Source organism: Dasypus novemcinctus, chromosome 24 (genome assembly GCF_030445035.2).
Source record: "Dasypus novemcinctus isolate mDasNov1 chromosome 24, mDasNov1.1.hap2, whole genome shotgun sequence".
Taxonomy (NCBI): domain Eukaryota; kingdom Metazoa; phylum Chordata; class Mammalia; order Cingulata; family Dasypodidae; genus Dasypus; species Dasypus novemcinctus.
Window position 1 is genome coordinate 11,516,054 of NC_080696.1, and position 17,875 is coordinate 11,533,928.

The 17,875-nt window shown below is 41.5% G+C and overlaps 1 protein-coding gene and 1 pseudogene across 1 annotated transcript in view; one reads left to right on the forward strand and one right to left on the reverse strand.

Moving 5' to 3' along the window:
- The window catches only part of SPTLC3 (serine palmitoyltransferase long chain base subunit 3), a 142,964-nt gene that overhangs the window by 23,239 nt on the left and 101,850 nt on the right, over positions 1-17,875 (forward strand). The window contains exon 2 of the mRNA XM_058287568.2: positions 12,074-12,259. Within this exon, the coding sequence (XP_058143551.1) occupies positions 12,074-12,259 (186 nt within the window). The remainder of the gene's footprint in view (positions 1-12,073; positions 12,260-17,875) is intronic.
- LOC139437541 (guanine nucleotide-binding protein subunit alpha-12 pseudogene) lies at positions 4,743-5,722 on the reverse strand (annotated as a pseudogene).

Sequence of the window (17,875 nt, forward strand, 5' to 3'; positions counted from 1 at the left end):
GTTAGAAATGAAAGGATATCAACAAAATTTTAATAACATGTATTCATTAAGATAATACTGGGTGTCAATAAGTGAACAACCAAATCTCACTGGTATAACCCAATACAAGTGTCTCTCTCACTAATCCAATGGACAAAACTCCCTGTATTGTGCTTGTGCTTCATTGTGCTTCACAGATACATTGCATTTTCTACAAATTGAAGGTTTATAGCAACACTGAGTTGAGCATGTCTATCAGTGCCATTTTCCAACAGCACATGCTCACTTTGTGTCACAGTTTGGTCATTCTTGCAATATTTCAAACATTTTCATTATTATTATATCTATTATGGTGATCTTTGATGTTACTATTATAATTGTTTTCGGGTGCCATGAACCATACCTATAACCTATGTAAAACATTAAACTTAATCAGTAAACATTTTGTGTGTCCGGACAGCTCTGTTGACCGATCATTTCGTGTCCCTCTTCCTCTCCTTGGGCCACCCTATTCCCTGTGACACAATAATATTGAAATTAAGACAATTAATAATACTGCAATGACCTGTAAGTGTCCTAGTAGAAAGAAGGGTCATGTGTGTCTCACTTTAAATCTAAAGCTAGAAATGATTGAGCTTAGTGAGATAAACATGTTGAAAGCCAAGATAGGCCAAAAGCTAGGCCTTATGTACCAAATAGTTAGCCAAGTTGTGAATGCCAAAGAAAGGTTCTTGAAGGAAATTAAAAGTGTTATTCCAGTGGACACACAAATGATAAGAAAACAAAATAGCCTTATTGCTGATATGGAGTAAGTTTTAAAGGTCAGGATAGAAGATCAAATCAACATTTCCTTAAGCCAAAGCCTAATCCAGAGCAAAGCCCTAACTCTCTTCAATTCTATGAAGGCTTAGAGAGATGAGGAAGCTGCAGAAGACAAGTTTGAAGCTAGCAGACATTGGTTCATTAGGTTTAAAGAAAGATGCCATCTCTATGACATCAAAATGCAAGGTGATGCAACTAGTGATGATATAGAAGCAGCAGCAAGTTACCCAGAAGATCTGCGGATGAAGGTAGCTACCCTAATTAACAAATTTTTAGGGTAGACAAAACAGTGTTCTACTGGAAGAAGATGCATCTGGGACTTTCATAGCTAGAGAGTAGCAGTCAATGCCTGGCTTCAGAGCTTTGAAGGACAGGCTGACTCTCTTGTTAGGGGCGAATGCAGCTGGTGATTTTCACTTGAAGTCAATGCTCATTTACCATCCTGAAAATTACCATCCTGAAAATCCTAGGCCCCTTAAGAGTAATGCTAAATCTATTCTGCCTGTGCTCTGCAAATGGAAGAACAAAGCCTGCATGACATCCATCTCTTTATAACATAGTTTACTGAATATTTTAAGTTCACTGGTAAGACCTACTGTTCAGGACAAACAGGTCATTTGAAAATATTACTGCAAATTGGCAATGCACCTGATTACTCAAGAGCTCTGATGGAGCAGTGCAATGAGATTAATGCTGTTTTCATGCCTGCTAACACAACATCCATTCTACAACCCATGGATCAAGGAATCATTTTAATTTTCAAGTCATATTGTTTAAGAAATATATTTTGTAAGGCTAAGCTGCCATAGATAGTGATTCCTCTGATAAGTCTGGCAAAATCAATTGAAAACCTCTGGAAAGAATTCACCATTCTAGAAGCCATTAAGAACATTCACAATTCACAGGAGGAGGTCAAAATATTAACATTCACTGGAGTTTGAAAGAAGTTGATTCCAACCTTCATGACTGACTTTGAGGGGTTCAAGACTTCAGTGGAGGAAGTAACTGCAGATGTAGTGAAAATAATAAAAGAACTAGAATTATAAGTAGAGCCTAAAGATATGACTAAAATGCTGCAATCTCATAGAAGGTGAACAGATGAGGAGTTACTTCTTATGGATGAGCAAAGAACTTTGTTTCTTGTGATGGAATTTACTCTTGGTGAGGATGCTGTGGATATTGTTGAAATGACAAATAATTTAGAATACGATATAAACTTAATTGATAAAGCAGCTGTAGGGTTTCAGAGGATTGACTTCAATTTTCAAAGAAGTTTTGCTATGGGTAAAATCGTGTCAGACAGCATCAGATGCTACAGAGAATTCACCCTATCCTTTAGCAACCACCATGCTGATCAGTCAGCTGCCATCAACACTGAGGCAATACCTTCTACCAGCAAAAAAGAGTATGGCTCCCTGAAATTCCAGCTGATGGTTAGCATTTTTTAGCAATAAAATATTTAAATTAAGGTATGTACATTGTTTTCTTAGACATAATTCTTTGCACATTTAATAGATGATAACAGTATACAAATGTAACTTTATATGTACTGGGAAACCAAAAAATTCATGTGACTTGCTTTTATTGAGATATTTGCTGTATCATGGTGGTTTGGAACCCATATCCTCAAGGTATGGCTGAAATTGGTAGTTTTAGGGATTTTGCTCCACATAGTTATTCAGAGAACCAAGCTAACAAAGACTCTGCAAACCAGGGCCAGGGATTAAATCCAGAACGTCATATGTGGGAAGCCAGTGTTAAACCACTAAACCACATCAGCTCCTCTGAGTTGTTTTTTTCATTGTTCGCTTGTTGTTTATTTTTCTGTTTTTAGGAGGCACTGGAAACCGAACCCAGGACCTCCCATATAGGAATCAGGTGCTCAATTGCTTGAGCCACATCTGCTCCCCAACTCCACAAACTTAAATATGTGGCTTCCAAGGTAGCCTTGGCCATCAACATCTAGTTAGCAAGAGGAAGAAGAGAGAAAAAAAGGGATCATGAGAGTGGCTTTTATGGGCCCAACCTGGAGGTGGTACATTTCATTTCCACCCATGTCACAATGGTCACAATTCATTCAAATGTCCATATTTGTCTTCAGGGATTCTGGGAAATGTAGCCCAACCATGAAGAGGAAGAAAGGGAAATGGATTTGGTGAGTTAGCCAGTCCTTTCCACCCTGTTCAATAGGGTTGAAATATTTGAAATATTTGTAAGGCTTGACTGAGAAATAATGAAAGCTATTATTCTACAAGTGATAAATAAAAGGACAAAAAGTAAAAGATATTTTTAAAATATTGTGGTAACTGTATGGACAGTATAATAAAGATGTCACAAAGAGATCGTCCAACCTGACATTTTTAGGAATGAAACCAGCATTGGGTCTTAAATGGCGTCTGACAGTAAACTGCCAAAAGGTTAAAGGTTAATTATGCCAGGTATCATAAGAATCTGAAAATTGTTCTGGAAGGTTCTTATGTCCAAATAGATTTACTGAACATGCCTGTGCACATTTGAATCAGATGACATATTCTTAGAAGCAATTCAACTATTTGTGATGAGATGTTCTACACTGAGATAGAGGTTTCATATAGCATTTATAAACATTCATATCCATAAAACACACAGTACAAGGCTGTTGATGATAAAATCTCCAGTCAGCTTTAAAGCATTGAATACTCTTCCAAATAATATAGAACTGCGTACTCACATCATTCTTTGGTACTTTATCATCCCTATGATTTCAACCACATAAGACTGACATTCCAAAGTATTTTGAAGAGAAAAAAATGGCAACTGGGGAATTAATCATACACTCAAATGTTTTAGTCTAAAAGTAGATGATTCTATTGAGCAAAGAGCTGATTTAAGTTTTACCTACCCTTAAGGGTGGTAATCTAAAATTACCCTGCCAGTGATGTCATCAACATGGTGACATAAGATATCCCCTGGAAAAGTCTCCCCTCAAAATCAACTACTAAAAGGACAAACCCCACTTGCCTAGAACTCTGGAGAAGATAGGTACTGGAGACGAACTCCACAAATGCTGAATCAAAGAAAAATAACCTCCAAGATCAGGTAGATTTCCTTCCCTGACCTGCCAGTCTGGAGCCCTCCCCCTCACTCTGTCCCATGCAGATTGGGAATCTCAGAGGCAGCACGGCCTGGGTCCCTCCTGGCACAGATGCAGACTCTAGGTCTACTCTCAGCAGTGCATTAGAACCCATGTGTATCCACACACAGGGACACAAGTCCACAGAGACATATGTTGGAACACCAGATACTGAGAATTGCCACATACAAAAGGACCCCCAGGGGAGCCGAGGTGGTGGCAGAGTGGGTTTGTGGTGCGACCAGTGAACTTGGCATGGCTCATCTGCTGCTCGGTGTGACCACTGCCAAAGATTAACACCAGCATGGAAAAATATATTGACCACCTTAAAAGATGTTATAAAAGTTGGTGCAGTTGATCCAGATAAACATCAGTCCCTAGAAGGTCAATATGGTATTCAGGGATTTCCTACCATCAAGATTTTGGGATCCAACAGAAATAGACCAGAAGATTATCAAGCCAATAGAAGGAAAAGAAGCATTCTCTTTCTGAACAGAAAAGAGAAACCCAAAGGAGTGCAGAATCAATGAACTTTGAAGACAGCTCTGCCTATGTTTAACTGCTAAGCTTCATCACACTCTGGCTTTCAAAGTCAAGAACCTAGACAAAGTCCAGTGACATATTTCATGAGCCAACCAGGAGTTTATTGCTCTTCTAGCTGCCTGGCTTTCCAGCGCCCCAGAGCCAGGTGACCACTGGCATGGATCCCAGGGACCCACTCAAGGACCATAGAGACAATCTGCACCAGGAATTCTGACCAATAGCCACTTAGGCTGCTGAGGATGACAAAAGTAAGGAGGCTTTCTCTTTCATTGCAACATATTATCTTTCAGACTTCTTGCAGGATTGTATGAAGCACAAAGCAGAGGTTCTTCATGTCCATGGCGGTGGTGAAGTGGTGGAAGAATGGCTTACTACGGTTTTGTCTTTTTCTGTCAAAACACTGACTAAGTAGCGCTGTATGTCCTCCAACCTGTGGGGATCACCCTTGAATTCTGGGAAGTGCTTCTTGATGCTGACCATCTTTACCTTCTCTATCAGGAGGTCAATCTTGTTGAGGAAGAGGATTATGGAAATTTGAAGAAGAGCTTGTTGTTTACAATGGTCTCAAAGATGTTCATGGATTCCACCAGCAGGTTGGTGCACCTGCCCTCCATGAGGACCTGCTCGTATTCACTAGAGGAGGCCATGGACAGGATCGACATGATTCCATCAAAACACTGGAACCACTTCTGGCACTGAGACCACTGGCCCCCCAAGTCCACCATCTTAAAGGGGATTTTTAAATTCAAGAAGTCATGTTCTACCATTCCTTTGATGGCTTTCTTAGCCAGCAAGATGTCTTGCTTACTAGGAAAATAATTCCGCTGGGCAATCTGGTCCAAGTTATCCAGGAAGTACTTCACTGATTCACCCAGCTGAAACTCACTCCTCTGGCTGAAGGGTTCCCTGATGCCAGAATCCCTCCAGAGAGCACTCAGAGCAGGTGTGTAGAGCTGGAAGGTGGCAGGCTCCACCGGCAGCTCTGCTTTGTTCTCAAAGGCCATTAAGAATATCCCATGCTTTTCATTTTCTGCCAAAGAATATTGAGCTTGTCTCATGCATCAACAAGAACTTTTGAGCCCTTGAGAATGTTGTTGAAGATGGTTTCCTTCTGGTCAAATTGATGGGCATGGATGGTATGCATCTGCTTGAGGAAGGTGGACCAGTCCCTCCTACGCCCAGCAGCAGAATCTCGACCAGGCGCCATGCAGCGCGCAGCTCCCACACCAACAGCACATAAACATCACAGCTGCGCCTCATGCTCATGTCCTACGCTGCTGCCCTGCCGCCACCCCTGGCCCCGCGCGCGTGGGCCCCGCTCACCACAACCAGCAGCAGGCAGTGGCTGAGCGTCCCTACCACCCAGACATGGCCCTGCCTCCACACCCCTCAGGCTGTGCCCAGCCCAGGCCCCGCTGCCGTGGCGTGCCCGGGTGTGCAGGCTGTCATGTGGCCCCAGCGACCACCCCTGACAGCAAGCAGCCCACAGCTAGTGGCCCGATGGCCCTGAGCAGCAACCCCATGCCCACACCCCAAGGCTGCTGTGCTGCCTGCACTATCACCCACACCAGCCCCAGCCCCTGGGGCCCCCAGCTGAGACATGGGAGGGTTGCAGTGGGGTGGGCTTAATGGCTGGTTTAAGTGGGAAACTCCTAGATGGTAAAGTCATAAAACTAAAATGGCTTTAAGATCCTCTGTAAGAAAATGAAGAAGCTCTTTGCCCCTTCTCCAAGGAATGAACAATATTTGGCTTAGAGCTTCAGGTTGAAAGCTGTTCCACCCCAAGATCCGTCCAGCCTGTCTCCCAAGTCCTGAACAGCCCTGAGAATGCCCAGTAGCAGAGCCCTGGCTCTGTGAGTCCTGGGGTGGTGGGAGTCAGAGAGCAACCAAATATTTCCTAAGATTTAACTCAGAAACTTCTGTTTGGGTAATCATTCAGTCAGTCTCAGACCCTGAAATGTCAGAGGTGCCAAAAACCAGAGCAGTAAACTCTGAAAGACCCCCATTCCTTGGGCCCTTCTGTTCAGAGGGCAGTCAAATATCCCTGGAGACACACATCTCAGGTGTTTTGATTTGGGATAACTGCTCAGAACATCTCCCACCAACCTGGCTTGGGTGCACTGACAGCAGGAAGCATCAGATATCCCCCAGGACCTAGGTCACCCACAGGGATGCCTATAGGCCAGGAAGGCTCTGAAAATTGAAATTCTCAGGGCACTGGGACAGAGCATCAGCTCCAAATTATGTAGAGTGGTGAATATTTTAGTCAGACTAGACTCTGAGATGCCAGATCAATTGACTAAAAAGTACTTCTTCATTCTTCCTAGAATAATGGGCATAGTCTCTAGCCTACCAGTAAATTCCCCATAAGAGTATCTTCTCAAGAATCGGGAAATTCTGCCTACTGCTGGTCTATGTAACAACAGTATAGCCATAAGCAGCCTCTATATAGGACTCTGAATTCCAATTAAACCAGTGTAAGAAAAAATAGATCTCAGGCCCAGAAACCTCATGTTGTGACTCATTAAAGAAATGAGGAAATCAACCTTAAACTCCTCAGTTTAAATTCAGTTGTGCCTATAAAATGTGTAAATAGAGATCAAGATCCAGACAGGTTACTAAACCTCTCCTGGAAGATAAGAAACCTCATTGCCCTCAGTTAAGACCAAAGAGTTCCTAGAAATGCTAAAGGTATAAAATTCTCTCTTCTGTGTTAATCTGTACTTAACTTTGTGTTCAACTTTGAAATCTGTGTCTAACTTTGTCTGTTTGCCTGTGCCTAGGAAATCAGATTTGGGGTTTACCTGTTACAAATGAATAATGGGGAAAGGTAACCTAAAGATATATCTTTAAATGTCAATACTGCCTTGCGAGCAGATTTAATGTATAATCACAAGTGGAATTTATTTAATTGCTAGAAAAGCAGAGAAACTTCACAAAGTTGTGACTGATAAAATTCTTGTGACTTAGTTAATAAAGGTACCCAATTCACCTTAAGGTAAAAACTTACTAGAAACTATAACTGAGTTAAAGAACCTTTCCTCACCCAGGACCTGCAAACTAGGTTCTGATCAAAATTTGGCAAGAAAAAAAGCCTCATTCTAAATTAAAGCCAAAATGTAAGGAACTTTGCCCTGTAATTCTAATCATTCCCACAACTATTAAAGTTAAAGGAACTTCCAGCTTGGTGCACTAATCCTGAATGAAGCCAGCTACCCAAGAAAGTACCAGCTCACCAGAAGCACCTGACAGGACACATGAATGCCAGTCATTGGGTGGCCTGAAATACCTCTTGAAGAGAAAAGGCTAAGTAGTATCTATGTCAAAGTCAGCTGTTCCCTCTAACTCTGGCCCAAATACCTATTGCCATGGGGAGGGAAAACCAGACATCCCTTCAAGAAACCTTATCTGTTTTCATCTTCTTTAGCTTAACTGAAAAGGGCAATGCCTCTTCTCATTCCTCTCCTACAATAGGAACTGGAATTGGCAATTTGTACCTAAAAAAAAAAGGCCTTCAGGGGGAGGGGGAGAGAAAGAGGTGGCAGAACTGTTGGCAAGAGGTGCACTTACTCAGTACAGTCTCTGTTCTCTGGACCACCTAAACACCAAACAGACCTTTCTGGATTAACTCACCTTCCTGGATTAACTCACCTTCCTGGATTAACCCCACCTGGGTCCCTGAGGGAAGAAACCAGAGGCAGAAAAGCCTCAGAGGAATAAAAGAAGGGGGATTGAGCTGCTGTAAGACAGGACAGGTCCCAATACTGAATAGTGTAAGGAAAAAGGGGACACTGAGTGAGAGAGAAAGTTTAAACAAATCACAGGAACCGGGGAGAAAACACTGCACAAACACAAACAGAACAGATCAAGATTCCTAGAGAAGCAAGAGAGGAACAGAAGCTTTCTCCTGGCAGTGAAACAATTGTACCACATATTCAAGGCAACAAACAGATGAAGAAGAACTGAGAAAATCAGAACATGGCAACTCTAAAGACTCAGAATAAGTTGGACCAAGTGTCAAAGAAGAGTCTAAACACAAAGACAATCAATAATAAAACCCTAGACAGGAGAGAGAAACTGACCTTCAGAGGTAACACATCACAATAATCAGATGCCCAAACATCAGCAAAAAAATTTAAGTCATACTAAAGTAACAGGAATATATGGCTCAATCAAGGGAACAAATTGAAACTTCAGAGGAAACAGAATTTGGAACAACTAATCAAAGAAGCTCAAACAAAGCTCCTAAATCAATTCAATGAGATGAAACAAGAAATGAATACAGAGCTAAAGGATATTAAGGAGACAATGTGTGAGCATAAAGAATTTGAAAGTTTAACAAGAAATATGTAAAGTATGGGGATGAAAGGCACAATAATGAAGATTAAAATACACTGGAGCCATACAACAGATTTGAGCAGGCAGAAGAAAAAAATCAGTGTACTAGAAGACAGGACAGTCAATATCATACAGTTAGAAGAACAGATAGAGAAATGAATAGGAAAAAAGAGCAATGTCTCAAGGATTTGAATGATGACACGAAGCATATAAACATACATGTCATGGGTGTCCCAGAAGGAAAATAGAAGGTAAAAGGAACAGAAAGAATATTTAAAGGAATAATGGCTGGAAATTTCCCAACTCTGATGAAAGACAAATATACATGTCCAAGAGAGCAACATACTCCGAACAGAATAAAAATGATCATCTCAACTGATGCAGAAAAGGCATTTGACAAAATTCAGCATCCTTTTTTCCCTTTAAGATCTGGAACAAGACTAGGATGACCACTGTCACCACTGTTTTTCAACATTGTACTGGAAGTTCTAGCCAGAGCAGTTAGGCAAGAAAAAGAAATAAGACATACAAATAGGGAAGGAAGAATTAAAGCTTTCCCTATCTGCAGACCACACGATCCTATACATAGAGAATTCTGAAAGATCCACAACAAAGCTACTGGAACTAATAAATGAATTCAGCAAAGTAGTGGGGTACAAGATCAAAACACAAAAATCTATGCTGTTTCTATACACTGGCAACAAATAATATGAAGAAGAAATCAAAAAATCCATTTATAATACTAACAAAGAATCAAATATGAAATAATAAACTTCACCAAGGATGCAAAGGACTTGTACATGGAAAACTACAGAACATTTCAAAAAGAAATTAAAGATGACCTATTTAAATGAAAGGACATTCCATGTACCTGGATTGAAATACTAAATATTAAAATATCAATTATACTCAAAGTGATATATAGATTCAACACAATTCCAATCAAAATTCCAACAGACTTCTTTACCAAAATGGAGAAGCCAATCATCAAATTCATATGTAAGGGTGTGCTGCCCTTAATAGCCAAAACCATCTTAGAAATGCAAAATGAAGCTGGAGGTCTTACACTTCCCAATTTTAAAACTTATCACAAAGCCACATTAACCATACAGCATGATACTGGTACAAGGACAGACATATACTCCAGTTGAATTAATTTGGGAGTTCCAAAATAAACTCTCACACCTTTGGCCATGTGATTTTTTTATAAAGATGCCAAGTTCAATGAGTGGAGAAAGAAGAGTTTCTTCAACAAATGGTACTTTGAAAACTGGATAATCATATTCAAAAGAATGAGGGCAGACCCCTACCTCACACCATTTAGCAAAAGAAAAAAAATCAATTCAAAATAGATCAAAGACCTAAATATAAGAAACTTTGTAATGATAAAGACTATGAGAGAAGCAAAAACAGTATTTCTCTTCAACATTTTGTTTTATATAAAATTCTAAATATATGTATGTAAGCTAAATACATTAACCATTAGTAGACATTTAAGCAATTTTTTGTAAATCATTAAAAGTTATGTGCTTCCTATTGGAATCACATAAAAGCACTTCTTGTGGGTCATTTCATTGGGTAATAGGGAATTCATGGATTGCATATTAGGGTATGAATAATATTTGTTGAATGAACTAATGAGTGTATAAATAATTACTAAAGACAAAAACTCATTTAAATGTTAGCATTGAAATAATTTATTCATTAATCCACTGATCATTGAGTTACTATGTGCAAATAAACTTTCCACTGGTTTGTTGACACCTAAAGAAAAATATTTTATTTTTTATTATGAAAAATTTCAAATATACAGTAAGTAAATATATTTGGATATAACTATATAGATAGAATACCCGTATAACCTCTATGTAGATTCAATAGTTGTTAATAATTTCCCCAAATCACTTCATTTGTATCTTTAATGTTTGATGAACCAGTTGAAAGAAAATTGCAGCTTTTTAATAGTTTATCCCTTAATACTTCATGTTGTATTTCCAAAGATTAAACCATTCTCCTACATAACTGTAATACTGCTTTCACTAACAATATTAACAATTCCTTCATATATGACATGGTCCACATTTGACTTTCCACAGCAGCACTTAATATGTCTCTTATACACCTGTTTAAAAGCAGCAAACATGGGAAGCAGACTTGGCCCAGTGGTTAGGGTGTCTGTCTACCACATGGGAGGTGCACAGCTCAAACCCCGGGCCTCCTTGACCCATGTGGAGCTGGCCCGTGCGCAGTGCTGATGCGCGCAAGGAGTGCCCTGCCATGCAGGGGTGTCCCCATGTAGGGGAGCCCTACACGCAAGGGGTGCGCCCCATAAGGAGAGCTGCCCAGCGCGAAAGAAAGTTCAGCCTGCCCACAAATGGCATTGCACACACAGAGAGCTGACAGCAAGATGACACAACAAAAAGAAACACAGATTCCCATGCCACTGACAACAACAGAAGCAGACAAAGAAGAACACGCAGCAAATAGTCACAGAGAATAGACAACCAGGGTAGCGGGGGGAAGGGTGAGGCAGAGGGGAGAGAAATAAAAATAAAATAAAACAGCAAACACGAAAAGGAGAATCCTGTGAAGGAGCTTACAGTGCATTTGGATGTTATGACTCTCAAGTCTCCTCCCCTATCCTTCTTTTCTTTTATGAAGATTAACTTTTTCTTAAAAGACCAGAATGTGTCATATAGGAAGTTCTACATCTGGATAATCTAATTATTTTCACATGAAATCATTCATATGCTCCTCTATCCCCTATATTTCTTGTAAACTAGGAGTTAGATGCAAGAGTTTGAAGAAATTCAGACGTAAGAGTTTGACTAAATTCAGGTTAAGTGGTTTTGGCAATAGTATTTTATAAATGATACTGTGCATTGAATATTACATCACAGTTGGAACATATGTAGGTTGCCCCACCATTCATGATATAAATTTGATCACCTGGCAAAAAAGTGGCCCCAGGTCTGTGATTAGTAAGCTATGGAGTTGTACTTAAACACCTTGCAAACACTGTTCCTCATCAACTTTCATCAAATGGTTTTAGCATCTATTGAAAATTTTTATCTGAATGATTCTTGATTTGGGGATTGTAAAATAATTTACATTTCTAATTACCCTCCTCAACTATCAAATTCCAATTTTCTCCAAGCAGCTTTTACAACTTTAAATAGGCTTTTGCAAATATAAAAGTTGAAATTCCAAATTTTTAAATATCATTGTACAATTTGTAATTGGAGGGTGATAACCTTGGGTTTTCTTTTGTGTTTTCAGGAAAATAGGCAGCCACATTTTTATGATGAGCTAATGGTTGAATCCTTCGAGGAACCACCTCTTCACGTTATGGTTTTCACTTACTTGGGTTATGGAATTGGAACCCTGTTTGGCTATTTCAGAGATTTTTTGAGAAACTATGGATTTGAAAAATGCAACTCAGCCACAGAGCGAGAACAACAAAAAGTACGTATGTGCTCTTCCTTGGATCTTAATGGATGCCTATTCTCTTTATTTTTTTTTAAAGATTTATTTACTTGTTTCTCTCCCCTTCCCCCTCCCTGCCCACACCCTGGTTGTCTGTTCTCTGTGTCCATTTGCTGCATCTTCTTTGTCCGCTTCTGTTGTCGTCAGTGGCACGGGAATCTGTGTTTCTTTTTGTTGCGTCATCTTGCTGTGTCAGCTCTCCGTGTGGGCGGCGCCATTCCTGGGCAGGCTGCACTTTCTTTCGCGCTGGGTGGCTTTCCTTACAGGGCGCACTCCTTGCGCGTGGGGCTCCCCTATGCGGGGGACACCCCTGCATGGCACGGCACTCCTTGCGCGCATCAGCACTGAACATGTGGATCAAGTAGGCCTGGGGTTTGAACCACGGACCTCCCAAGTGGTAGACGGATGCCCTAACCACTGGGCCAAGTCTGCTGCTTATTCTCTTTTTTGATGCCTATTTACAACACAGGCTAAATTCCATTCATCTCCACCCTATGTGTGCTTATGGACTTACTGTCTACCAATATTTATTGACTAACTACTATTTGCTAGGCACTGAACTAAGGTTTCTCCCAAACATTATCATATGTAATTTTTCTAACAACCTCATGAGAGATGTTAAAATTCTTCCTTAAAGATGAAATATAAGAGCAAGTATATATGGGTGGGACTGTACCCTGTTTGTCTGGTTGCAAGTTGAGTGTTATATACATTCTATCCTGGAATTCAAAAGTATGTCTACGTGAAATGTGAGGTTTTTATTTCCTCTAGGTTAGAATTTCTCAATTTCAGCTGACATTTTAGATCCGATAATTCCTTAGAGTGGAGACCTGTCCTGGGCATCGTAGGATATTCAACTGCATCCCTGGCTTTTACCCACTAGATGCGAGGAGGAGCTCTACCCTCATCGTGACAACCCAAAATGCCTCCCGACATTGGGAAAGATTCCTTGGGGTGCAAATGACCCCCAGTTTAGAACCAGGGTTCTAGATATTCTCATTACTTAAACTATAAAAATCTTCATCGTCCCCTTTTCACACGGAGCTAATAGGACAACCTAGGAAGCATTGAGAGATCTGCAAAGACCTGTATTCTAATATGTTTTTCAAATGGTGTTCAAAGGATTCATGATGCCATGCACCCCTTTTTTCCAAAAAAAAAAAAAAATTGCTTTTGAACAATGTCATTGTGGGCCCATGCCCAAGTCCATGTGATAGAGCCTTGAATATTTTGAAGCAAAGAACATTGCTTAGAATGTAACCAGGGGACATAAAATGATATAATTTAGTCATCACTATTCATGGTAAAATAAGCACTTATGACAGTGATGTGCCCACGAACAAATAGTTTGGGATGCTTCTCTTCAAATTAGCATAAGTCAAGGGGAGCATCTCCAGAAGTAAACCAGCCCCAATTTTACTGTTACAATCCTCCCTACCTTTAGCAAGCATGTGAGCACATGTTCTACACCAGGTCATTGGTGTGAAATATGCATAGAAAAAAAGACAGGTCCTGTCCTCAGAGAATCTGAAGCCTGATGTGCAAGCAGACTGACAAGCAAATCATGTGATAAAAAGTGATGATGGGGTGGAGGGTGATGTGGGAACACAGGGAACTGCTCCCTGTGATTCCTTTAGGGAGTTGGGAAAGCACTGTGCTAGGACTTGGACGGGGAGCAGGAGTTTGCCAATTAAAATAGGGTGCAACAGGAAGACATTCTCAGAAGAGGAAACTGCTTGTGCCAAGGCATTAGTTTGTTAATTAAGCCACATTCTTCTTTTGTGCATGTATTTTGTGCCAGGCACTTCACTATGATTCAGGGATGCAAAAGTAGCCAAGGCAGACATGGTCCCTTTTCCTTGGGTAGGGAACCATGAAACAAGCAATCGTAATAGAATTTGGTAAGAGGCACAGTAGTGCCAAGTTAAAGAGGTGATGAGCAAGATGGAGAGAAACTTCTAACCTGAACTTGGGTGAAAGGTTGTGGGAGGAAGAAAACGTTAGAGATCTGAAGACTGAACAGTAAGTAGGAAGGCAAAGGGCGAGGCAAGAAGGGGTGGCAAAAGGAGTCTTCGGGGAAAGGGAACAGGGTCTGAGACTGCCCAGAGGTCAGAGAGCATTTCATTCTAGGAACTAAGGAATTCCAAGGATGGAGCATTGTGAGTGGGAGTGTGTGGGGAGAAAGACTGTTTGAGAGGCAAGTAGGAGCAAGACAATAAGGGGTTTTTATAAACCAAGAATGTTTATTATAAGAACAATGGGAAGGCATTGAAGGATTTCAGGCAGAGGAATGCAGATTTGAAGACTGGCAAGCTTATGCTCCCTGTCCTATGAAAAAAGGGATCACAGGAGGACAGCATAGAGACCAAAGCCCAGTTAAGAAGCTGATGCAGAAATCACCTTCTTAAAAAAAAAAAATCTAAGTGAGATTATAGGGCTGAGAACAGAGTAGTGACAATAGGAATGGTGATAGGAGATTAAGAGATACTTAAGAGGTGGAGTTAGGGATATTGAATGGTTAATTTGACAAGGCGATTAGGGAGATGGACAGAACAAAGACCATGCCCAGGTTTGTGCCTTAGGCTCTGGAGTATTAGATGGGGAGTGGAGAGGGAAGAGCCAGCTGGAGGGGAAAGGTGGTTGGTTTATTTTTGGACAAATTGAGTTGGAAGCACTGGATGGCTGCTAGATATTGATGCCTGGAGCTCAGGAGAAGTCTCCAATGGGTATGGTGGCATCTGCTGCATATCTTCAGTGTATCGACTAGAATTAATGCCACAGTAGTAGACAAGATCCCCCAAGGAGAATCTATAGAGAAAGAAAGAAAGGGTGAGAAGAGAAGAACTTCAGAGAATTCTGTGAATGTTAAAGATGAAATTCTAATTCAAAAACTAGTAGCAAAGTGACAAAGAAAACTCTTAAATTAAGAATTTAGAAAAGAGACAATTCGTGCTGCAAGTAAGGAAGAGGTAGGTGGAATACAGAAAAGGGGGCCGATTCTAGAGATATTTAGGAAGTGGAATCAACAAATCTTGGTGGTTAAGTAGAAGGAAAATAAGATAAAGGGAGGAAACAGGAAATCCCAGATTCCTAGTCTGGTCGGACACGTGGATGGCAGTACTACCCAATCACAAGAGAGTGGACTGATATCGGCAAAAAGATGGCCATGGACAGCCTTAAGAATATAAAGGTTCTTGAATGGGGATGGATATAGAAATAGTTAAATAGAGGACACAACCCAGCATGCTCCAGTGAAAGTTGCGGGTTTCTTTGATCCTAGGAGAGCTGATGATGAAACTGGAAAATTGGGGTAAAAAAGCCAGTTCCCCTGGTCCAGTCTCACAAGGAGTTTTATCACCTCCTGTACTTCATGGTCCTTCCCAACACCATCTGGACTGTTCTAGAGGCTCTTAGCACCAAACTGCCTGCTCACCAGGTGGAAGTAACTGGTGCATGATAAATCAACACACTCAGCTTGTTGACTGGGACTAAGAGTGACTAATGGCAATTTCTCAGGTGTGGCATCCCTGGCAAGCTTAGGTTTCAGAGATGTCATCAGTTTTCTAATGTGAGTTTCAATATTTTTGCTGCATCAATCCAGCAAGCTAGTGTTTTTGGTTTTCCTGAAGCATTTCTTACCTTTCAAATAGAAAATTAAGAAAAGCACTTTTTGCAGGTTGGTTCTCAGGAGGCAGGCTGTGAGGTAGAAGCTTGAGTCCAGGAGGTTATTGGGGCTTCATTGTGGGGTAAACATTTGTGAGAGAGTGAAGAAGCAGATCAACCTTGCCCAGAAAGGAACCAGCCATGATGCCGCAAAGGGCAGGGGAACTGGATGTGAAGCGGTCACGATGAAAGCCCCAGCCAACCCCCTGGGAGTTGGGGAGGGGGAATGGCCCTTCAGATTCATTCACTGAGTTGAAGGAAAAGGGTAGGGGATTGGACTCCTGCCGTGATGGGGGTTGCCACCTGGGAGGACAGGGATTGGGCCAAGCAGCTCCCTATAGCCCCAGGCAATCCTCCAGACGGCCAGCCCCCAGTGCTCCCAGCAGCTGGGAGGGCGCTTTGTCCTAAAGGTGGGGTGTGCGTGGCAAACCACTTGTCACTATTGCTACAAGAATGACTCTATCTACCCAGGGCAGGAAGGCACTGAATGAAATAATCAGTCCTACCATTTCTCTACAGGGCCAATGGTGTGCATCCTCTTTGTCCTCTGTGAGATGGCACACATCAGTCAATTGCCTCACCTCAGTAGGGACGCCTTTGATGCAGCACCCCTTTCTTTGTCCCTTTTAAGCCTCCTTCAGGATTTCGAGCCCTACAGAGTAACAGGTTACTGTTAGCTCCAATCACCATTTTCCTGTGGATGGACTATCTCAGGCTGCCGCTTTATCCCTTTATTAACACTACTTTCCACCCCCACCCCCACACTTTGGGCATAATTCTTCCTTTCTGCTAATAAGCAGAGACATGTCTTAAATTTCTCTTACTTGCGCCATAGGTTGTGCTACTTTTCAAGGGCCCCCAGTCCTTTCTAGAAGGAATGGGCATTACTCTATGCTCAGCTCTGGCAGTAGGCACGCAGAAGGGTCTGTCCCACAAGAAAACCCAGCACAAGGAAAGTCACCCAAAGAGGGGGCCTCCACGAAGTGGGGATGGAGCACAGCAGCTGCATTTTTTTCTTAGTCAAAAGTAAGAATTTTATCTCACTAGGAGGACTTCTCTCAGACCAAACCATCCATTCAAACTAAAATGTTGCCCCAACGTTAGAATCTCTATTTGCTTCTTCCTTCTTTTGATTTCTGGCCCAAACGCCCTGAAGTAGATCCCAAACCATGAAGGGCTCTGAGAGTCCCCTTTATCTGCATCATTTCAGTATTAAGGGGAAAGAAAAATCACAACCCCCTTCCAAGAGAGCATGAAAAAATTCACAGGCCCAGGCTAATAATCAGGAGACACCAGCCATAAAAAAAGGACAATATAAGTGGATGCAAGGTTGAACTGTTTTGTTTAGCTTCTCCTTTTTAACTCTTCATTTTGGCCACCAAAATCCTTTTTTTTTTCTTTTTAGCAAAGGCAACTTGAGTTGAACTGCGATTTTTTTTTTGAGCTACCAAGGGCCAGGGATTGAACTCGGGACCTCATATGTGGGAAGCCAGCTCTCAACCACTGAACCACATCAGCTCTTGGCACCATCATGTGTTTGCTTGTTGCTTGTTTGTTTTTAGGAGGCACCGGGAACAGAACCTGGGCCCTCCCCTGTGGGAAGCAGGCAGTCAACCATTTGAGTCACATCCATTCCCCTGCCATTTCTTTGGATAAATTATTTTCTCAGTGACGTAACAGTACAACATTGCAAAATCCAGAAGCAGATGTCAGTAAATATAACCAAATTGATGTCAAGAATCATCAGAGACTCAGAAAGCTTCAGGCACAGTCCTTTCTAGAGGTTCACATCGCAAGTCCTCGTTTCCAATATCCAGTTGGTTCCACCAGACCCCACCCACTCAGCACTGGCCTGTTAAGAAACGTTTCCGCTGCATTTCAGTGCTTGCATTACGTCCAGAGGCTCCCCAGTCCCCCTACAAGTAAATCCCA